Consider the following 24,325-nt stretch of genomic DNA (forward strand, 5'->3'; position numbering starts at 1 on the left):
TGGAGGAAGTCCTTAACCACTGGGACCTGAAAGAAAGACATCTGATCAGGTGACTTTCTGTATGCTACAATGGCTGACAAATGTACTCTAATATGCACCTAGCAGGGCGCGAACCCCGCGTTCCCGCCTCACCGGACCCGCCATCTTGAGTGAGGGGGACGAGCTGGGCGAGCACTCTAGTGCTCCGCCCCGCCCGCCCCTGCCTGCATATAAACCCCTTGATTCCTTCAATCGCGCTGATCACTAGCGCGGTAGGAGTGCGTCCTGAGGCGGAAGCCGGGACTGTTTTTACCTGTTTTTACCTATTGAATATTGCTGCTTAACATTTAAATACAGATTGCGTGTATTTTAACATTTAAATACAGATTGCGTGTATTTTACTTGTCCCTCAGTGTATTTTAAAAACTTGCAATTGTGCACCTAGCAGGGCGCGAACCCCGCGTTCCCGCCTCACCGGACCCGCCATCTTGAGTGAGGGGGACGAGCTGGGCGAGCACTCTAGTGCTCAGCCCCGCCCGCCCCTGCCTGCATAAAATGACACCCGGCTCTAGGGAGCGCAGCGGACGGGCGCAGCGGGCGCGCGCCGAAGCCGCGCCAAAGCCAAGCCCGTCTGCGCCCGTCCGCGACCGGACACGGCCAAGGGCCACCCCCCCTGGCCCTGCCAACTGCATAAGGTGGAGTCGGAACGAGCTTGTAAATCTGTCCACCATCACATGCAATCTCGGCCTTCACACTATACACTTAGGGGAGGAAACAGGCTGCAGACACTGTCAATTTCAATGTACTACATCATTAGCTGATACCCGGGGCTGCTCTACCCTGTCCTGTGGCTTACTTAATGTGAGATCGCTACGACGTCATAAATTCGAAATCCATGACCTACTAATGGATAGACAACTGGACCTGATATTCCTCACAGAAACGTGGCTGGATGGTCAATCTGACCCCGACATCATTCAGGCATTACCAGAAGAATACCTGATGATGAGGTTGGACAGACCCCATGGTAGAGGAGGAGGTATAGCCATTGCATTTAAACAGCAGCTGGCCTGTCAACTGGAACAAGTCCACATGGCAGATTGCGAGGCGGGTGTCTTCACCATTAAAGTCAATGGGGGCACCACGGTGAAGGGTTATTTAATCTACCGTCCCCCAGTGCCCCTGGCAAGGTTTAAAAGCAACTTGATAGAGTGTGTCACTGAGATGGCGTTGAGGAGAGATAAGTTTCTATTACTAGGAGATTTAAATATGCATCTAGAGGATCAGATGGACAAAGGAGCAATGGAGTTTCGTCAAGAACTTCAGGCCCTACAACTAGAGCTAAAGGGCCAGCTCCCAACACATCAGCATAACCATCTGCTCGACCCAGTGTTTGGGAACTGGGAGGAAGTCACAGCGGCTCCCCCCGTGCCTCTCCCCTGGACCGACCATTTCCTGGTACCATTTGAAATTTCCCTCCCGAAACACAAGGTGACAGACTCCACTCCCCTCAACTACCCCAGGCGTAATTGGGCCAGGTTTTCCCTACCAGACTTCAATGAAGCTCTTATGGCAGAGGGCCCCCCTGGAGGTGACGATGCGGATACGGCAAATAAATTGCTTAACGCCCGTATCACGGCGGCTCTGGACCAGACGGCCCCTCTGGGCCGGCCGAAGGTGGGCGGTCGCAAACAGAGAACAGCACCCTGGTTTAACGAGGAACTACGCAGTGCCAAGAAGAACTGTAAGCGAGCAGAAAGGCAGTGGCGGTCAGCCTATGACAGCCAAGCAAGAGAAAAATATCTCGCTAATAGACGGGCATCTCACAACCTAATTAGGAAAGCAAAAACGGCCTACTATGCCGTCAGGATTATGGGTGCAGACAATTCAGCGAAGGAATTATCCTGTATCTACAAATCCCTGGCTGTCCCCAAGTCCTCGTCAGGATCAGAGGATCGCTCAGTCGCTGCATGCAATCGCATTGCAGACTATTTCAGCGATAAAGTATCTAAAATCTACTCTGCCTTCCCTGTCTAACCCGTTGTAGGAGGGGAGGTTAAGATACCAGCTATAGAGGTTGATGGACAAAATATGTTGCTCAACTTCTCCACCCCATCAGTAGAAGACCTGATCAAAATTTGTAAATCAGTAAAGTCAGGCTCCCCACGGGACCCGGCAACACCTAAACGGTTGGGGGACAGCTTGACGATACTAGAACCATACATTAGGCTTCTGCTGGATGTCTCCTATAGATCCAGCAGTATGCCTATGGAATGGAAACAAGCTGTGGTGCTCCCTCTCCGTAAGAAGCCAAACATCAGCTTCGATAAGCTGGAGAATCTGCGTCCCATCTCCCTTCTACCCTACTTCTCAAAAGTGGCGGAGAAGGTGGCCAATTTGCAGTTAATGCAATTTGTGGAGAACACAAGTCTTCTACATCCCACCCAGTTTGGATTCCGGCCTCGACACTCAACGGAGTCGGCGCTTCTCATGGCAACCGAAACCATCAGGCAGGGCGTCGACGAGGGCCTCACTATGGCTCTGATCCTACTGGATCTGAGCGCTGCGTTCGACACTGTAGCTCATTCCATCTTGCTACAGTGTCTGAACAAAGGAGGGGTAGGAGGTGCAGCCCTAAAATGGATCCAGTCGTTTCTATCTGGCCGTGGTTTTCAAGTCAGGCTAGGCGACTGCTACTCCGAGCGAGTTGCTCTAGACCAGGGGGTCCCGCAGGGCTCGTCCCTGAGCCCAACTCTTTTTAATCTTTATGTTGTCCCGGTTGCCACCATAGTGGAGAGTCACGGCTTGCACATGGTGTCGTACGCTGACGACACGCAGCTGGTCATCTCCCTATCGCGAGCGCCCGGTCTTGCGGCAGACATCTTCAGAGCATGCATGCAAGACCTAGCTGCCTGGATGTCTGCCAACTGTCTCAAGCTCAACGGAGGCAAGACTGAGGTGCTGGTGGTAGGGGGAGACCGAGCTGCCTGGACGTCAGGGTGGTGGCCACCCTGCCTAGGACCCACACCAATCCCATGCCAGGAGGCGAGGAATCTTGGTGTTTGGTTCGACTCCAACCTTACCTTCGGACCCCAGGTCAACCGCGTGGTCGGCTCCTGTTTTGGGACCCTCAAGACCCTCAGGAAGGTCCTGGAGCTCATTCCCATCAAAGCCCGCCAGACACTTGTGCACGCATTAGTCACGTCTAAAATGGATTAGGGCAACCTGCTCTACTTGGGGACTCTCGAGAAGAACTTAAACCGCCTGCAGGTTTTACAAAACGCCGCAGCCCGGCTGGTCCTCAGACTGCCCAGAAGATCAGCATCTAAAACCGTGCTCCGAACACTACACTGGCTCCCGGTGAGACACAGGGTGGAATTCAAAGCACTCTGCACGTGTCACCGGATTAACAACGCCAGGGCACCTCTCCCCTTACAGGATCTCTTGACACAATATGAGCCTCTGCGTTCCCTTAGATCATCTGGCACGGGACGCCTGTCCATTCCTAAGGTGTCCAAAGCAAGGATGGGAGGCAAGTCCTTCAGGTACCTGGCGGCATCCAGCTGGAATAAACTCCCTGTGGCGTTACGCCTGGAACCCTCAGAGTCCATCTTCAGAGCTAAACTAAAAACATTTCTTTACGCCCAATAGTGGTCCACCTTATCACCTCTTCTGCTAGCGCTAGTATCTCAGCGCGGGGACACGCCGTCTGGAGTCACCATGCGCTCTACAAAACTCCCTATTATTATTATTTATTATTAATAGAAGTTTACTTTAAACCAGCAGTTGCCAGGGAAAGGAGGTATGGTAAGATGACGTCCTCCTGCCCTTTAGTCGGATCTAAGTGATGATCCCTACACCACAAGTAAAACCTTTTCCACTTGAACCCATAGGACGCTCTCGTGGAAGGTCTCTTAGCCTCTTTTAAAATGTTCATGCATTCGGGAGGCAAGTTCAAATGTCCATATTGCAGGACCTCAGGAGCCATGCTGTTAGGTTCAATGATGGGAGGTTGGGATGCATTATCCTCCCGTTTATCTTGCTCAACAGGCCCGGCCTGCAAGGGAGCAGTTTGTGTTGACACAGACAGATGTAGAAGGTCCGGGTACCACCACTGCTGCGGCCAATCCGGAGCAATCAGGATCATTTCCATGTTCGACCTGAGGAGCTTGGAAACTACTCTCAGATTCAGAGCCAGGGGAGGAAATGCGTATGCGAACGTCCCTGACCAATCCATCAGTAGAGCATTCCCCTGCGATCCTGGCCGGTGGAACCTGGACGCGAAGGCGTGGCATTTGGCGTTTGTCGTCTGCAAACAAGTCTATGGATGGACGACCCCAGCAACGAAAAAGCTCTTCTACTACTTTGTCATTTAGCACCCAGTCTGGCTGATCTTCGAAGTGCCTGCTGAGTGCGTCTGCTTTTACGTTAAACTCGCCCGGAAGGTGCACTGCCACTACTGTGAGCCCTCGAGAGAGAAGCCAATGCCAAATTGACTGAGTCTCTCGAGAGAGTGGGCGAGATCTTGTGCCTCCTTGTTTGTTCAGATAGAACATGGTGGTCGTATTGTCCGTCTGAACTAGGACTGAGTTGGATTCGATCGCTGGTAAGAAAGCTTTGAGAGCCAGGAATACCGCTCTGAGTTCCAGCATGTTGATGTGGTATGTCTGCTCCTGCGCAGACCACTGGCCTTGAATTTAAAGCGGACCCATGTGTGCTCCCCAGCCTTGCAGGGAGGCATCCGTCACTATAGACTCGGAAGGGACGGGTTGGTGAAACGGAACCCCCACCAGCAAGTTCTTTCTCCGAGTCCACCATTTGATGGCATCTTTCGTTGCCTGGGAAAGAGTGATACAGTCTTCCCAGCGACCTGTCGCTTGGTCCCACTGATCCTCAAGAGCCTGTTGTAGAGGACGCATTCTCAGCCTGGCGTTTGGAATGAGAAAAATGCAGGACGCCATGGAACCCAGCAGGGATGCTACTTGTCGGGCTGTTGGAAGCCGAGACTCTAGCAGAATCCCACATTTCTGTCTCATGGAAAAAAGTCTCTCCTCCGAAGGAAACGCTTTTCCCAAGCTTGTGTCCAGAAATGAGCCCAGGTAGTGGATGGACTGTGCAGGCAGCTGGACTGACTTCTCCAGATTCACATTGAGTCCAAGCCTGTGTAGCTGGTGCAGGCACAGTTGTAGATCGTGCGTTACCTGTACCGGAGATGGGCCTTTTAGGAGCCAGTCGTCCAGGTACGGGTAGATGAAGAGTCCCTTTTTGTGAAGAAAAGCCGCCACCACTGCCATGCATTTGGTGAAGACTCGTGGTGCGGACTTGAGACCGAAGGGTAACACCTTGTACTGGTAGTGTTTGTTCCCTACGACAAACCTCAAGTATTTGCGATGTTGTTGAGCAATTGGGATGTGAAAGTACGCATCTTGCAGATCCACCGAACACATCCAATCTCCGGCTTGAAGATGTGGACATATTTGGTGAAGCGCCAACATGCGGAACTTTTCTTTGCCGATGACTTTGTTTAATAGTCGTAGGTTGAGTATTGGTCTGAACTTGTCCTCCTGATCTTTTTTGGGGACAAGGAAGTATCTGGAGTAAACTCCCTTTCCTCTTAGAGCGGAAGGAACCTCCTCTATCGCTCTTTTTTGCAGTAGGACTTTCACCTCTCTTCGGAGCACGCTTAGCTGGTGAGGGCAAGAGGTCTTTGGAGGGATGTTCTTCGGAGGAGCACGGAAACGTAACTTGTATCCATTGCGCAGTATATTCAGCACCCACTGATCTTTTGTGATGCTGACCCACTCTGCCAGGTGTTGTGAAGCACTTCCTCCCACTGGAGTGGGTAACGGCGCCAGAGGAAGCCACTGTTCAGGCCTTTCCTCCTCTTGTGGTGTTGGAGGATTGTTGGTGACCTCCTCTGCTGGGCTTGCCTCGAAACTGGGGTTTGCCTTGGTTCTTATTTTGGGACCAATGAGGGGTTTGAACCCACTGTTGAGCCCCTCTCCCCCTGTTGGTCTTGAAGCGGCGCTTGAATTCTTTTTTCTTCTCCAAGCCCACCGCCTTCACCGTATCCAGTTCCGTCTTCATTCGGGTCATCTCTTCGTCCGCATGCTCCCCGAAGAGAGCGGAACCCGAAAAGGGGAGATTAAGGATGCGATGCTGAGCATCCGGCTTCAGACCTGTAAGGCGCAACCAGGCCGATCTTCTGGCACAAACCCCATGTGAATAGGAATGAGCCGAAAGCACTGCACCATCCGCAGCCGTGCTTATCATCTGATTCGCCACCAGACACCCCTCTGTAACAGTCTCTTCAAAGTCCTGCTGGTCTTCTTTTGGCAGTTTGGCTTTGAATCTTTCCATAGAGTCCCATAAGGCTCTGTCGTATCGACCCAGAAGCGCAGCCGCACTAGAAACCTTAAGAGTGGAAGCAGCTGAGTTGCAAACCTTTCAACCCCAGGAGTCTTGAGCTTTGCTGTCCTTATCTGGTGGGACTGAAGAGGAACCAGCAAAAGCGTGTGTCTTCTTCGCCGCTGCCACAATTACAGAGTCTGCTGGAGGGTTAGATTTTACAAACACCGGATCAGAAGATGCCGGTTTGTACTTCTTCTGAATGCGGGCTGGTACCGCTCTGATCGCCGCTGGAGTTAGGAAAACCTCTTTGACAGGATCCATAATCCCCGGGACTAAAGGTAGCAGAGACCGGGAGATGGCTTTCTTGTGTAGTGTCTCAAAAATGACTGTGGTTGTTACTTGAGGGACAGACATTTCAATGTTCAGTTTCAGTGCTCCTCTTTGCAGTACATCCAGATACGTGCCAATGTCATCCACTGGGGAGGACCTGGACGTAGGACTGTCCGTCAACGTAGGGGAGTAGTCCCTCTTGGACGACCTGGTAGAAGAGGTAGATGAAGTAGACTGAGTACGTCGACGTCTACGGTGAGCACTGTGTCTCCGCTCCGCGATCTTTTTGAACGCTCCTCCCGTCTAGGAGAGCGAGACCTGATCCGATCTTCCGACTGAGGTCTTCTTCTGGGAGATGGGGATCTTCTGGGAGACCTGGTTGATGGTCTCACAGGTGATTTGCGCCTGGGAGGGCTTCGCTTGTCCATCTCCTCCACAAGACTCTGAAGAGGAGACCTGTGATGTGGACTGGCATATTCCTGCATACGCTTGGAGGGCCCAGCATCTCTCCAATGGTCCAAAGACCTATACCATCTAGGTGATAGTCTTATTTGGTCAGCTGAAGGATCTGGCCGACGCTCAGGAGATCTGTGCACGGGACTTCAGGACCTTGAAGGTTCAGTTGAGGAGCCAGATGGCCGTGAAGAGGAATGACGGGAAGCAGACTCCGTCACCATGATCGCATCTGAATGCCTCGACGTCGAGCGTTCATCCCTCACCGTCGAACGCCTTCGAGGAGTCGGCGAGTCAAACAATCTCGACCTCGAATGTCCATGAGAGGGTCTGTGGTCTCTCGACGTCGAGCGGCGATGAGCAGCTGTCGACGGAGTCCTCTGTCTCGACGTCGAACGGCGATGACCGGCCGTCGACGGAGTCCTCTGTCTCGACGTCGAACGGAGCTCTCTGCCTCGACGTCGAACGGCGATATCTTGTCGTCGACGAAGCTCTCTGCCTCGACGTCGAACGGTGATGACCTGCCTTCGACGGAGTTCTCGGTCTCGACGTCGAGTGCCTGTGCGACGACGGCGGAGGGGTATTGGGCACCCTCGACGCCGAGCGCCGACAAGGCACTGACGGAGACTGCGTCCTCGATGCCGATCGATGAGCTACTGTCGACGGCGGAGGGGTCTTGGTCCTCGACGCCGAACGCCGCTTCTTGGACGACGGCGGAGGGGTCACACCTCGACGCCAGTCGTCGCCTGGATGACGACGGGGGAGGAGTAACCTCCCTTGACGCCGGTCGTCGCCTGGTTGACGATGACGGAGGGGTTATGGATCTCGACGCAGACCGTCGCCCGGTTGACGGCGGCGAAGTCACCTTCCTCGACGCCGATCGTCGCCCGGTTGACGCCGGCGGAGGGGATTTGGACTACGGAGCTGGATCCTTCGACATCGTCGACGTACCTGGTCTTCTCTTTGACGGCGAGCCCGCCGTCGACGGTAGTTTAGAAGAGAAAAATTCCACCGGTGGTTCTTTTCTCAGCAACGAGCCCGACGCTGAAGTTGAAGGGTGTGAAGACTTCTTTTTTGAAGATGTATGCACCTTCTTGGAGCCCTTCTTCACCAGTGATCTTCCTCTTGAAGCCCTGTGAGCCAGGCCATAAATGCGAATCCTCTCCCTGTCTTTGAGAGTTCTTCCTGACAGGTGCTCACAATGAGGACAGGTGCCTGGATCGTGATCTTCAGGCAGACACAGGATACAGACGTCGTGGCTGTCTGATTTTGCCTTCTTGTTGCCACAAGAAGGACATTTGTCAAAGAGTGAAGGCATTCTCAGAAGAAAATGTTCACTAAACTGACTGAAAAAAACAGTATCTTACTTGGCTAGATATTAACTGTCCAAGTAAGAGCAAAAGTTGTCAAAAGTGAAGTATTTTTCTGTCAAAAACCAGAAAAATAGTGGAGCTGTGTAACCAGGGTCCTTCACTGAAGGAGCCGGAAAGAACAACTGACCTAACTGTCACCCCTGGGGCATGATGGGATACAGGGGGTCACAAGTGCCTTAAAGGCACGGTGTCAGTTTATTGCTATTCAGCTACAGGTTAGCTTTTAGTCTTTTTAGACTGTGTGTTTGCAATTCAGCCTGGGAGCTTCCTATGCTTCCAGTGAGTTATGAGAATTTCTACTGCTTTCTAAGCATTAAAACAATTTCTAAACAATCTTTGGTGTTGTTTCTCATGTTTCTAATGCTTATTATTACATGTATGGTGGAAATTCTTCACAGCATATTTCAGCTCTGATGTTATTTGGCTGCTATTGCATGTTTTTTATATATATATTATTGTTATATATATATATATGTATATATATGTGGGGCACATATAATATAGTGCTTCCGGGGTCCCGCACATGGGCGGGAATATTCTACTGCTTATGACTATTGATGAGGATCCCCTGGAAGAGAACTTATAGTTTGCTTGGTGTCTGGTTGTACACATGTTCTCCTGAGAGGAAGGTTTCCAGTCATCAGGTGTAGATCGCAAAGTGGCTCATGAAAGCTAGAAATGTACATGCCGGCTACCAACAACCTTTCTTTTTTTCAAAATTAACTGGCAAAGGAATTTCAAATCATGCATAGATACTCCATGGTAAAAAATTCTAAGCATCTTGATTAGTTACTGAAACTTACACCTTTGGGCAGAAGTTCTGACAGAAAGCTGGCTGCAAAACAGCCACTAAATTATAACTAAATTACATCACGAGTGATTATTCCTACTAGTTCAGGATTAAGATCTAAGTAAAGAAGGCATCTTTATTTTGAAGATCTATATTATTAATCTCCGAGATGTCCTCAACTGAGCATCCACACAATACTTACAGCACTGTTGTTACCAATGCAAGTTGCTTTCCAGCCACCATAATTTCCACTGGGATCACTCTGATACAGCTGAAAACCATAATGTTTATCCCAACCAATGTACAGCAGAGATACACCAAACGGCCGTTTGCCTGCAAAATACAAACATATTATTCATATGGTAAAGAAAAAAATTACAAACAGAACAGCAGTTAAAAAAACTATTAAGCTACTAACGAGGCAAACATGCCATTTTCTTTTAGGCAGTGTCTGTGTCCACAACCCAAGGCAGAAAGGGCAGATGGAATATAATTCTCAATGCAGCAGATATTAATGCCAGATAGAAATTCAAGATTGCTAATCAGGTTACTTCTGCATTACTAACAAAGAAGATTACTTTAACAGCACAGCGTTCTTAAATTGTCAACTCCTATTTCATGGCATCCAAGCAGACTAGAAGTAGCTATAAAAACTAAACTAGGAGATTTGATAACAAACATTTGAGAGGCCAAATAACGAGGCTAATTTGCCTCCTCTTTAGTATAAAATTTGTTGCAACACATTGTTTGCTTAACAAGCCAGCATTATACTATTGACTAGCTGTGTGATAAACAGAGAATGAAAAATGGTAACAGGCTTAAAATACACACTGGAGTGAAGAGTAACGGCTCTCGAAGACAGACGTTCAAAAAGTAATTTTACTCACATCATTTCATCAAACTTATCAAACGATCCATAACATCGAGAATTTCATTGCGTGTGCTTTCTATCGAGCAACATATGAGCTGTTCAACTGACCTATAACTTAAGTAGACTTAAAGCTATGCTATCTGAAAGGCCAATTAGGCAAAGCTGGGCATCCCTATTAATAGTTTGAGTGTTGTGCTTTTTAAAACTACCCAATAGAAGTCTTGCTCCGATTTTTTTAAGGCTCAACCACAGAGGTACTAAGTGTATATTTGTTTCCAAGTCCAGATTTCAGAACTTACAAAGCTAGTTCTCTGCTACATGGTTCTATCTTTGCCACATTTCTAACTTCTACTCGGTAAATAGGTCTCACCTTTTGGCTTTTGCCACAGGTGTTCAGCATTTGGAAAATAAATAAAATGATCATACTTAATGTTGGAAGCACTGGCAAGAGGAAAAAAATATGATGGTGCATGTGTGCATGCATACGTATGGGTCATCACACTATGACCTCTCTAGCATGATGATGTGTATGCATATGACATTGCATGGTAGTCATTCCAAAATGGTGGAAACCAATCCTAGAGTGGTGAATGTAAAAAAGATTTTTTTTAAAGTGTGCCGAAATCCATTTTGTTAAAAAATAAAATAAAGGAGGGACAACTGTTAGCAAAGGGCAGCAGCTGCTGAGCACTCAAAATAATTAAGAACACATCTTTAGGAGGGGGGAGGGAGCAATGGTAGATCGGATGGAGTGGGTGGGCTATGCGGGTTGAAAAAGAAACAGACATGCATTACCAACAGAAGGGGATGGAACATCAAGAAGTAGGGAGTGTAAAAAAAAAGTGGGGTGGGGTAAGTGATGGATGAGTGTCAGGGTAAAGATTGGAGTGGGGAAGAATATAGTAGTACCAGGAATGTAAGCTGTTGACGAATATAAATCATTCAATCAAAAGGATGGAAAGAGGCTATGCTCAAGGGGAGGATCAAACATGTGAAAAGGAAGGAAATCCTTTAAATAAGCAAGAAAATAACGCATGCAAGAATGCCAAACAATGGCCCAAAGCCCAAGGTTAATACGGATATTGTCCACAATATGTCTTCGACAATAAAATGCGGTCTGTAGGTTATCCTCAACAAGAGCGGTTTGAAGATGCAAGCAGTCTTTTCAATTAACATTGCAAAGCTACGTCTGGAGAGTGGAGTTGTAAGAACTTCACAATTTTGAGTTCTCTCAGTGATGACATTATCTGCCCTACTCTGTTAAGTTTGATTTGCTTATCAGAATTGGCTCTAGAACTAGATTTAGAAAATGCCATGTTATCCTATGCATGAGTCAGATACATTTATTTATAAAGTTTTATATAGCGCGACATGCAGTGCTTTTCTAAACAATGTGCCTGGCATTTTTGCCTGCTGCATTTCGTATATGCAGGCATAGCGCTGGAATTAGCAAAGCCTTGAATAAAAAGCAGCAATTAATGCACAGGGTCTGCACTGCCAATTTGGATAAAATCACTCTCCCCAATTCTAACAGAATCAAACATTTCCTCAGAGAAAATGGGGCAGGAGTCTGCAGGGATTGGAGTACGATACAAATAGAACAAACATACTTTAGAAGCAAAAACTGGAGTAGCGGGGCACCAGGGGCCTCCCTGTAGATATTGAATGCATTAAGTCAGGAGAAGGAAAAGCAGTTTTTTTCTTTTGTTCTTGAATATAGTGTTTCCAATTCAGTAAGGATGGGATCTAAACATAACTGCAAAGTATGTATGAAAAAGGTTACTTAAGTTTTAGATTCACATGCTGTATGCTCTCTGGTATCTAGTTTTGGATTCAATCTTGGGTTTTATCTGCATGCATGATGAGATAGTTGGGAGTCATTACACATTGCTTAGTAGCCAAGTGCCTTAAACAGGAAAGCAGCATTCTGGCAGAAAATTATAAGGCCTTCAAGTGTCGCATAGTAAATTAATGTATTCTCAGCCTAATTCTGGAGGATGAGAGTTAACATCCTGGAATTGAACAGTGAGCGTAGCCACATAAAGAGTACATAAAATAGGTATTAAAATGCATCCTTGTTTCAGACTATTGAATTTAACAATACTTTCAACCAGAGTGCGTCATGAATCTCATGAGCCATGACCCATGTTTTTAGATTTGCGCAGCTGTCGTCAGACCTTACGTGATGAACCTAAAAACAACTTCCAGGAGTACTACCGAGAGGCTTTGGCTCCACCCACATGTTGGACAGGAGTTCATGTTTTGATTGAGCAGATATATGCTTCCACAGGCGTAGTGCGTCCCCTCTAGGCAGCTGTTTAGAAAAATAACTAGAAAAAAAAAATCTTCTAGCGATTCTTTGTGGAGCTCTACCTCATGGTAATGTGCGTTCCTGGCAATGAGTTCCTGGTGTGATGCATGGTCGTCTGGAGGAGATGGTCTGGCTGGGTAAAGGTCTGGATCAGCATCACATGGGGGATCCAGTTTGTAACTGATCCATGGGTCTGTTAGAGTATTTATCCCCCATCATCTGAATGATCATCAGTATGATGAGATTGAGGAGAATCTTGAGGTGTAATTTGCAAAGACTTCTCAGGTGGTGGTGGAGGCAATGGTATATGAAAAGGACTTGTAGCTACAGACTTTCTCTTCAAGGGGATTTTGTAGGTGTCCTCTTCTTGAAGCTTGAGTTTCTGAGGTGGCTTTACGTGAATATGGCCGGTGCCCGGGTTAATATGCAACCTCTTACTTCAGATCGGGTGGAGTAGTTTCCAATTTAGGATCCAAAGGGGTCTCTGTTTTTCAACGAGGAAGGTTTCAGCTCAGAAGGCTGCTGGGCTTTCGGCGCAGAGGATTTAGACTCAGAGCCGGACTTGTGCTTGGAACCGGAGGTTTTCGGGTCCGAGGAGGACTTTTGTCGACTCAGTGCTGAGCAGGAAGGCTGAACTGGTAGTTTCGGTGCCGGGCCAGGAGGTGGGGCGTCGGAAACGTCATCTCAGCGCCGAACATGGCCAGAAGGCAGAGCTGGTGCCGAAGACTTGTGATTTTTGGGAGTTTGTGGGGGCAAAGGGTCTTCGGTACTCACGTCACCATGTCCCTGCAGCAGTTCTTCGGAGTCGAAGTCTATCTCGAGCTCCTCCTCTGAGTCTTGTCCGGAGAAGGCTTCCTCCTCCTCTGATGCCTTTATGTCTTGATGTCTTCTTGGTCGGAGTCTTCACCAAAGGTGTCCAGAGTGTCTTCGATACTTTGACGCTGCATCTCTCGAAGTCGAGCCGGACGACTGCGAAGACTCTTTTTCGATCAGAACGATCTGCAAGCGTCACAGTCTTCTTCCTTGTGCTCCGGATACAAGCACATGTTGCAAACCTTGTGTGAGTCAGTGCGCAGATACTTCGCGTGGCACGGAGGACAGAATTTAAACGGAGTCCGATCCATCGACTGAGAGCTAGCCGGGTGCGGTAAGGCCTCGAAGGCCGTCCACAAAGCTTCCTGTTTGAAAGTAGATTCCGATGTTGAAATGATACGCGGAGAAGTGGAAAAAGCGTACGGAAACAGTACAGTTGAGGGTAGAAAGGGGACCTGCAGAACAGTTTCGAACCAGAGATCAGCAATACACATCCGAACCAGATGGCGGAAACTTACCTCATGACTAGGAAAGACTTCTTTGAAGAAAAACAACTTGCAAACATCCGGACCCAACACTAGAGGGCAGGAGTGTGCAAAGCATTAGTATCTACAGCACACATGCCTCGAACATACATATTAATGGAGCTTGAACGTGCTGGAAAATGTGTGAAGAGGTTACTTGTTCGGCAGCCAGGTAAATATTAGAGAATGTTGATTGGCTATGTGAAGTGGCAGTCAGTGTGCTGAACAGCAGACTAGTTAGCAGTGTGCCGGTGAGAAATAGCATATACTGCTGCAGGATCGCGGGACAATGGCAAAGTAATGTCCGAGTTTAAACATTGTGACAGTAGCCACAGTTGCAGGATAGATTCATTAGGCTTAATGTGTGAGTGTCCAAACACAAGAAAGTCAAGGAGGGGGCTACTGAAGAGGACTAAATAGCAAAAGCCAAAATGGGCTTAAGCACTATGAAAATCACGTCGAACCTCTGAGGGGTAGCCGGGCTGACAAAGACTGGTTGTAGGGGGAGATGGATTATTATTGGTATGGGAAATTGGGAGCCGGTGATAACCCAAAGGCAGGTTCTTGGAATAGGAGGGACATCCGGCACCACTGGACATCTCGGTGAAGAGGAGCTTTTACCTCGTAGGCCCTGGGGTTTCAGACCTCTGGCTGCTCGCACCACCCAAGACTGGAGTAAGGCGGAGCAGTCAGGCCGGTATTTATGCTACCTATAATCCAGGCTCCCTACTACCATATTACGACGCCCCGGGCCCCAAGATGGGATGAGACAAGCCCTTGACAAACCGGCCCAAACCAAAATTCACAGCACCGGCAGGAGGCGATAAGGGAGTTGGTGGGGTAGACCCCCAAGGCAACTGCTTGCAAGAGAACAGGGACGCTACAGTGGAGTGGTGTGGCTCACTGGTTAGAGGCGGCAGACCCGGAAGCAAGGAACGGCCCGGGACCAGGGTTCAATTCCCAACGCGGCAGGGTCGTGGACCAGGGTCAGCGGACTCGATAATTCTCGCCACACTCGGCAACTCTGGGCATTAGCTTGCCTCATCTCTACAACGGCCCCCCACATTCGCCGGGGATGTCTGGTTTCACCTTGGAGATACCCAGTAGGGACCATCTCACAGGGATAGCCAGGACGGGTTCCCCAGCGGTCTACAGCGCCACGACGCCTCAGGGCAGCAGTGCGCTTTACAAGACACATACATTACATGATATTGCAAATCATTCAGGACTCTCACACCGCCCTCAAACTTAAGATTGGTCAGGTACAGTTGGATGCAGCTGCTGCGTCAAGACCTCCGAAACAGTACAGGCAGAGTTTCTGAGGCAAAGGGGCACATCTCTGAGCTGGAGGACACATTCTGCGATCTTAAAAAAAGGTGACCCTCTTCTGACGAACTTCCAAGCCCCCTACCTGCTAGGATGCCAAAAATAGGGCATACAAAAGCAACCTTAATTTTTTGGGGTTCTCAGAGAGGGTGATTGAGACCAGACCAGAGGTGTACCTGGAAGAATGGGTAAAATATTGACAGCCCCCAGCAAACCTGAGAAAACTGAAGAGGATGCCCAAATTCTTTCTAATCTAGCATGAAGTTCTGCTAGGTCCTTTGTGCTCCCTCTGCCCTGGACATGGTCTTGCATCTTTCCCTGGTTTTAATGCAGTGTCTGATTGGTTCTGTGTGTTGTTCCCACCTCCAGCATGCCCCGAGGTCTTACCTGGAGTTGCTAGTCTGCGCCACGTGCGTATGCTGGCCCTCTGCTGTCCATGTCCCAGTGGATCCCCTAGGAGTTGTTAAGAATTTGAGCCATTGCCATTGTAAATAGCAATGCCTTTTATTTATGTGCTGGTTTATAAAACGTAAAATAAAAGGAATTGCCAATTACAATACCAATGGCTCAAACTCTAACAACTCCGAGACCTATTGCATTGCAAATGCTTGTGTACATAGTACATGGCAGTCATATTGTCTGTCCAGATTAGGACAACCTTGCCTATAAGTTGAGGTAGGAACGCTTTTAACGCTAGGTGAACAGCTTGAAACTCTAGGTAGTTGATATGAAGATTCTGGTGTTGGGTGTCCCAGAGACCCTGAACTGATAGATGTGGAGGGATGCATCCGCTGTTAGTACAATCTGCGGAACAGGGTCAATGAAGGGCCACCCCTTTGATAAGTTTTGGGTGTTCCACCACTGAAGAAAGTGATGGGTGCAGTTGTCTACCAACACTAAATAAGAGTAGCTGACCCTGTGACTGAGTCCACTGACGTGCTAAACATTCCTGTAGAGGACATGTTTAGTCTTGCATGGGGCACTATGACAATACATGATGCCATCATCCCTAGAAGTCACATGAATGTTAAGATATTTATTGCTTTGAATTGTGGTAGCAGTGCTTCAAATTGTTTAATCCTGGTTACATTTGAATAGGCTAGACCTATTTGAGTTTTGCTTATAGCTCATAAATATGGTTGCAGTTGTGAGGGTTGAAGATGGGATTTCTGAGAATTGACTGTGAATCCCAGCTGATGAAGAAGATTTATGGTAGTTTGAGTGTGTTGTTGACACATTTGTGTATTGGCTTTGATAAGCCAATTGTCTAGATATGACAAGACATGGATTTGTTGTCTTCTTAAATGAGCTGCTACCATTGCTAAGCATTTGGTGAACACTCTGGGTGGAGTGGTGAATCCGGATGGGAGGACTCTGAATTGATAATTATTCCATGCTATGACAAACCTGAGGCATTTGCGATGTGCAGGGTAAATAGGGATCTGTAAGTATGTGTCCTTTAAATCTAGTGCGATCATGATGTCCCCGTGCTGTAGAAGTGGAAGAACATGTTGAAGATCTACAATATGGAAATGTTCTGGTAGTGTGTAAAGGTTAAAAAGGCCTTCAAACTAAAATAGGCCTTAGAGAACCATCCATTTTGGGAATGAGAAAGTATAGGGAGTACGCTCCTGACCCTTGATGTTGTATTGGAACTGGTTATATGGCTCCCTTTATTAATAGAGCTTGTATTTCCAGTTTGGGCAGTGGTTGATGTTCCAGAGAAAACCTGTGAGTGAGAGTTGGGATATTGGGATGATTACTGGTGAGATCCAGGCAATAACCATGTTGGATAATATCCAATATCCACTTCTCTGATGTTATTGACTGCCAAATGGGAAGAAACTGCTGTAGTCAACCCTGACAGTTGTAGGATGAACGGGAGGAATGATTATGGAGTCACTATTTGTTGGCAGATGGAGAGGTATTGATTAGTGTATCCTTGCTCAGACCTTTGTAGTGGTAACACCCTATAGCTGACCCTGTAAAATCCTGTAGAAGTAGAGGACTGACTTTTTGGCCTGTAATAAGATGTAGAGGCATCAGTGGAAGTGGTTTTTGAACCTCCTCTGTAAAAGGAGCGACAAGAGGAGCCTCAACTGGAAGGTGTCTGAAGTGCTCCTATGGATCTAGCTACTTCTGTATAGCTACTTCTGTATCTTTTTTCATCCTTTCCAAGGATTCATCCACTTGTGGACCGAGGAGATGTTTATTAAATGGAACATTCAATAATCTATGTTGGACTTCTGGTTTAAAATCAGAGATACGCAACCAGGAATGCCTCCTAAAGAGGATGCTGGTATTGATCACTCTGGCAGCGGTCTAAACAGCATCTAATGCACACCTAATGGAGGAATTGGAAGGAAAATGCTACTTACCACTATGCATCTGTTCTTGGCATGTAGAGCTGCAGAGTTGTACACTTAGCATTAGATCGCCACCTGGTGTTGGGCTCGGATGATTGCATGTTGTTGTCGTCTTGGAAGAAGTTTTTGCAGTCACGAGATAGGTGACTCCTCCCTTGGACGATAGTGTGCATGGGCATCGGCTGCCTTGCATATGTCCTCTAGGGGGATGTTTCCTAGGAAAGCCATAGAGGCTCCTAGTTTGCGTGTTGAATGCGCTCTAGGAGGAACTGTTAATGTACGTTTTGCTTTTTGATAGCATATTTGTATACATTTTACAATCCACCTTGCAATCCCACCTTTAAAGATAGGGTTCCCTTTATGAGGTGGAGAGAAAGACACAAACAGTTGTTTTGTTTTTTGAAAAGACTTAGCCCTATCTATATAGTAGAGAAGAGCTCTTAACATCTAATGTGTGTAGAGCCCTTTCTGCCACAGAGTCTGGGTTTTGGAAAAACACAGGTAGCTCTACAGATTGGTGTAAATGAAAAGGAGTTAGGACTTTTGGATTAGTTCTTAAAACCACTTTGTTACGATGTAGTTGTAAAAATGGTTCATGTATTGTAAATGCTTGTATCTCACTTACTCTTCTAAGAGAGGTAATAGCAATAAGGAAAGCTGTTTTCCACGTGAGGAATTGCAGTTCACATTTATGTAAAGGCTCAAAAGGGGGCCCCATGAGTCTTGTAAGAACACCGTTTAGGTTCCATACTGGAGAAGGTGGCAACTTGGGTGGGATGATTCTTTTTAATCCTTCCATAAATGCTTTAATTGCAGGCACTCTGAAAAGAGACAGATGTTGTCTATTTTGTAAATATGCTGCAATTGCTGCAAGGTGCAGGCGTATGGAGGAATATGCCAAGTTACACCTTTGTAAATGTAAAAGGTAACAAATGATATTCTGGATGGATGCATCCAGGGGATCAATTTGGTTATTGTTGCAATAAATGGCAAATCTCTTCCATTTAGCAGCATAACAAGCTCTGGTAGTAGGTCTCCTGGCCTCTTTAATAATGTTCATACAGTCTGGTGGTAGGTTAAGATAACCAAACTCTAAGATTTCAGGAGCCAGATCCAGTTGATTTGGGTCTGGATGCTGGATGTCTCCATGGTTCTGCGTTAGCAGGAATGGAGTCAGTCGTAGCTTTTGGTGTGGAACTAGAGATAGTTCTAGCAGTGTGGTGAACCACGGTTGGCGTGCCCATGTGGGAGCTACTAGGATTAGTTTGAGAGACTGTTGTCTGAACTTGCGTACTACTAATGGTGTTAGTGGTAGTGGTGGAAAAGCATACGCAAATCTGCTTGACCTGTTCATCCATATCGCATTACCCTTGGACAGCGGGTGTGGAAACGTGGCGGCGAAGGTTGGGCATTTTGCGTTTTAGTGTGTGGCGAACAGATCTATGTCTGGATGACCCCACTTGTGAAAGAATGGTTGAAGAACCTGCAGATGTAGTTCCCATTCGTGAATTTGTTGTGTCTGCCGACTCAAAATATCTGCTATCTGATTGTGAACTCCTGGAAGGTGCTCTGTCAACAGATATACGTTCTGTGGAATGGCCCATCTCCAAATGTTCTGTGCAAGCTGGGACAGTTGTAGAGAGTGTGTCCCCCCCTGTTTATGTATATAATACATGGCTGTCATGTTGTCCGTCCGGATCAAGACAGCTTTGTTCTGTACTTGGAATGTTTTGAGTGCTAAAATATTGCTAGCAGCTCTAGATGGCTGATAAGGAACAATTTTAGTTGACTGTTCCATTGTCCTGGAGTTGTATGAAGTAGGAGATGGGCTCCTCATCCTGTGAGGGATGCGTCTGCTGTGAGCACTAGTTGTGGAACAGGTTCGAGGAACGGCCGCCCTTTTGTCAAGTTTTTGGTGTTCCACCACTGCAGAGAGCGATGTGTGTGGCTGTCTACCAACACCAGGTCTGTTAGTTGACCTTGAGCCTGGTTACACTGTTGTGCTAGAGACATTCCTGTAACGGACGCATTTGCAGTCTTGCATATGGTACTATGAAGATGCAAGATGCCATCATGCCTATTAGTCTCATGAACACTCTGGCTTGAGAGATTGTTGCTGTTGAAAGGCTGTGACTGAGGCTTGAATGCTCTGTATCCTTGCTGGACTGGGATACGCTACAGCTGTAGACATGTTTATTGTAGCCCCTAGATACGGATGTATGTGAGAGGGTTGCAGGTGCGACTTGGTGTAGTTGATTGTGAACCCTAAGTCGTACAATGTTTGAATTGTCCGATGTGTGTGTTGAACACACTGATTGAATGACTTGGCTTTTATGAGCCAATCATCTAGATAAGGGAAGACATGTATTTGTTGTCTCCTGAGATGTGCTGCTACTACTGCTAGGCACTTTGTGAATACTCGTGGTGCCGTTGTCACTCCGAATGGAAGTATTTTGAACGGATAATGTTTTCCTTCAAGTACAAACATTAGATACTTTGTGAGCAGGATGTTTAGGAAGGTGGAAGTAGGTGTCCTTTAGGTCTAGTGTTGTAAGGAAATCGCCTTGTTGCAGCAGTGGGAGCACTTGTTGTAAAGTGATCATATGAAAATGATCTGATTGTATGTAATGATTTAGGGGCCTGAGGTCGAGAATTAGTCTTAGTGTCCAGTCTTCTTGGGAATTAGAAAGTACAGCGAGTAAACCCCTGTTCCTTGTTCTTGTAAAGGAACTATTTGTATTGCGTCCTTTTGTAGAAGTGACAGAACTTCTTGTTTGAGCAGAGTAAGGTGTTCTGTAGACATTGGACGCTGCCTGGGTGGTATGTGTGGAGGGGTTGCTGTAAGTTCTAGGCAGGAGCCATACTAGATAATCTGTCTTACCCACCTGTCTTTTGTGATGGAGTTCCAGACAGGCTGGAATTGCATTAATTTGCCCCCCACAGGAGTGGAATGCTGTTGGGGGGGCAGAGGGAAGTCACTGTTTTGTGGTGGAAGAGGTTCGATTATTGTTGTTACCCCGACCTCTTCCTTTGTTGTTATTCCCTCTATATCCTCCTCTAAAATATCCCTTGTTAGAGGATGTTTGTGTGTTAGATTTGAAGGATGTTGTATTGTCTGCACCAGTTTGTTTGGAGCCCCCCTCTATAGAAGGAGCGACGAAAGGAACCTCTAGTTTGTGTGGACTGTAAAGCTCCCATAGATTTGGCAGTGTCTGTATTCTTCATTATTTCAAGTGCTGTGTCTACTTCTGGTCCAAATAAATTGGTTTTGATTAAATGGTCGATTTAAAATGGTAGTTTGCACTTCCTGTTTAAACCCTGAAATGCGTAGCCACGCATGTCTTCCAAGTACGACACTAGTATTTACAGCTCTAGATGCAGTATCTGCTACATCTAGTGCGCACTTGATTGAGGCATTAGAAAAAAGCTTGACTTCTTGTATAAGATCATTTGCCTGTGCCTTATATTGGTCAGGTAGATGTTCTAGCAGTTTCTCCAACTGATCATAATGAGCCCTATCATACCGAGAAAGGAGGGCTTGTGTATTAGCTATACGCCATATGTTGGTAGCTTGCGCAGCTATTCTTTTGCCTGAGGCATCTATGACCTTGCATTCTTTGTCAGGTGGGGGTGCCTCACCTGAAGTTTCTGATTTTGCTCTCTTCCTTGCATTTGACACAACTAGTGAATCTAATGGTAGTTGTCCTTTAATGTAGGTTGGATCTGCAGGTGCAGGCCTATATTTTTTTCTGAATTCTAGGGTTTAAAATCCTAGTACGTACAGGGTCTTTAAAAATTTCTGGAGCATGTTTGATGACCCCTTTGATCATAGGATGAATTTGAACAGATCATTGCGATTGTTCAAATGTGTCTAATAGAAAATCTTCCTCTGCCTCATCAGAATGCATAGTAACCCCATGGTAAATGGCAGCTCTGTTCAATAGGTGCCCAAAGCCGATGTTATCTTCTGGAGGAGGTGGTTTTGATGGGTATGACTGCGGGTCAGGAATATCTGGTATATCCTGTGGGTCTGGGAACTCCCAGTCTTTATCATCTGTAGGGTATGGGAAAGGCTCATCTGTGTCTATCCCTCTTCCTTAACTATACTCATCATTTTGAGGGGAGTGTGAAGATAAAAGAGGAGAATGTGAAGGAGATCTCTGTGGTGAATTGTTAAGAGGAGCAGGAGATGAAGGAGAAGGAAGTATATGTGAAGAAGGGTGCATAGGGGATGTGGCAGAGTCCTTCTTGGCAGGAACCACAGGTGTGGATGTTTCATCTGCCGTCCTCTTCTTGTGTGGTGTAGTGGACACCTGACCTGTCTTTGGGTCAATGTCGATCTTTTGCAGAGGATCTGACTGGAAAAGTTCTTCTCCTTGTGGAACCTTTGTCGGCGCCGATTTTTTCGGTACCTGACTAGGTTGCTGCTTGTCTTTAGCCTTAGGAGTTGTTAGTGTCCTTTGGCGTAGTTTTCGGTGTCGTAGGCCGTTTCGAGGGCTTGGACATGTCAGAATCAGGCCTTGTCTGTTTCGGCACCGAAGACGATGTTTTCGGAGTGGAAGCTGGTCTCGTCGGCTTCGAACGCTGGCTTCATACCCTTGTCTTTAGAAGTAGACGGTTTCTGAGCCGAGACTTCTTTCGGTTTCAGTAAAGAGGGAGCTGGTGGGATCGGCGCATGCGGCTTGCTCGGTACCGAGCTACCAGAAAGCTTACTTACTTAGGAGCCGGGCCCGAAGGTGGGGCTGTCAAAGTGGTTTTTCGGTCGCGACTGGGCCCCGGAGGCGGAGGGTTGACCTTTGCCTTCGATCTGGGTTCTGTGTGTGGTGCAGGGGCAGTAGTACTCAAGCGCTGACCCCATGGTATGGAGTCATCTGCATCTTCTTCGGGTACGAGCGGAACCTCCTCGTCGAAGATATCCACCGGTTCCGGAGCTGATCTCTGCATGTCGTGTCGACGGACCCTCTGATCTCTAATGGTTTTCTTGGATCGAAAGGACGTGCAGGCTGTGCAGCTGGATTCTTCGTGTTCTGGCGATAAGCACAGGTTGCAGAGCTCGTGGCGGTCACTGCGTGGAAACTTTGCTCCACACCCGGGGCATCTCTTGAATGGCGTCCTTTCCATGAGGTGTAGGCCTCACGGCGTGGATAGGCCCAACGGCCCACGTCGACAACTGGAATCGAGCTGATTGAGTCGAAACAATGTTAGTCGATATCGAAAGTAGTTTGGAGAGTTTTGGGAAGTTTTTTTTTGGCGCTTCGAAGTGCTTGAAAAGTCTATTTCTAGCCGGAGCGGAAAACTTTCATCCGAACCCAGTGGCGGAAAGAAACAATCTAAGGATGGAGTCGATGCCCATGCACACTATCATCCAAGGGAGGAGTCACCTATCTTGTGACTCCATAGACTTCTTCCAAGACGACAACAACATGCAATCATCCGTGCCCAAAACCATGTGGCGATCTAATGCTAAGAGTACAATCTGCGAGTTGGGGGAAGATGGCGGCCGGACGCTAACGCCGGTCGTGAGCTCCGCACCTTTTTTGCATAGAAAGCTTATGGAGAGAAGCGGCTACGAGCGGCCCGGAATCTAGGATTTTCCGCAATATGAAACTAATGTGAAACTAAGGCCAAAGGAATAGAGCACAGCACCTCACCTCCACTGCTCGCTCCTGCAGCAGCTTGCCGATAGTCTTGGGAAAGTTTGGGACTGTGCATTGGAGCTTGCCGGGAGGTGAGACGGGGGTCGGAGGATCGGTTTGAGACCCGGCGTGGCTGGTTCGGATCTGAAGACAGCGTGTCAGCGCCGCATTCAGGAAATGTTTGGTGAGCTGGCAGAGGAAGCAGTTTGTCTGCGTGGGAGAGAGGGAACAGGATTGAATCCGGTGGAGCGGGGACCCTGCGGAGCCAGTCCCTCGTCCTCGCCTCACTCAGCTGTGATTTGGTGGGAGGCGGCTTCAGAGGCTCGACGGTGCTGTCGGAAGGCTGCGAGCCGCATTGCTGTCTTCCTGCGAGGAAAGGCTGGGAAGGCTGTGGGAGGACTCCCTGTTCTGAGTTCAGCTCTGGGCAGAGAAGGTAATTGCTTGGAAACAGGGAAACCATCAGAAATAATAGTACTGCCTAGCACATTACAGAGGGGCTTAGATGTTGAAATAGTGAAGGGTTTGAACTGTCTCACTCTAGACAAAAACATAAAAGACCTGTTAACTACCCAGTTTTCGTTACATATAATTCCCAATCAGAGTAAAGAAAGAGAAGTGAGTGAAGTGAGTGTAACCTCAGCAAAAGTGGAGGGGGAAAAACGTGAGTGTTAATGAGACAGTTTCCCCTGTCCCCGTAGCTAGTGTTTGTATTGTGGCACCAGCAGGGGCAGCCCCAACCCAGAAGAAAGGAGTACGGTCTGGTTTGACTCCCCCCGGGGGATGTTGAGAAAAAAACTAAGGAGACGCATAGAAAAGATATAAATAAAAAAAGACTTAAGTTCGGCCCAAGTTCTAGGTAATTCCGACGATAAGGTTAGGTCTGCTTATTGCCTTAGAAATAGACAATTCCTCAAAACAAGCTACCTACCAGTCGCTAAACAACCGGTGATACCTAAAATTACCAGGAGAGTAACTCGTAAAGCCTTGAAGCCTCAAGTAAATAAATCTAACAAAAGAAAAGGTCAAGTAAGGGACAACAAAGAGGCAGGTATAGAGAGTAAAGCTCCTAAGGTTAAAGTTACTCCTTCACTGAGGTCTTATTTTAAGATCCAAAACAGTAGCGGTGAAAAAAGCAACCATACACCAGTTGCACCTGAAGGCGAAGTAGGATTGGAGTTGGATTTGGAAATGGAAAACAGCCA

The 24,325-nt window shown here is 47.5% G+C and overlaps 1 protein-coding gene across 1 annotated transcript in view; it reads right to left on the reverse strand.

The window, feature by feature from the left end:
- PSMA4 (proteasome 20S subunit alpha 4) overlaps positions 1-24,325 on the reverse strand; it is a 155,720-nt gene that overhangs the window by 25,405 nt on the left and 105,990 nt on the right. The window contains exon 7 of the mRNA XM_086953153.1: positions 9,479-9,609. Coding sequence (XP_086809279.1) covers positions 9,479-9,609 — 131 coding nt within the window. The remainder of the gene's footprint in view (positions 1-9,478; positions 9,610-24,325) is intronic.

Source organism: Lissotriton vulgaris, chromosome 1_1 (assembly GCF_964263255.1).
Source record: "Lissotriton vulgaris chromosome 1_1, aLisVul1.2, whole genome shotgun sequence".
In the NCBI taxonomy this organism is placed as follows: Eukaryota; Metazoa; Chordata; class Amphibia; order Caudata; family Salamandridae; genus Lissotriton; species Lissotriton vulgaris.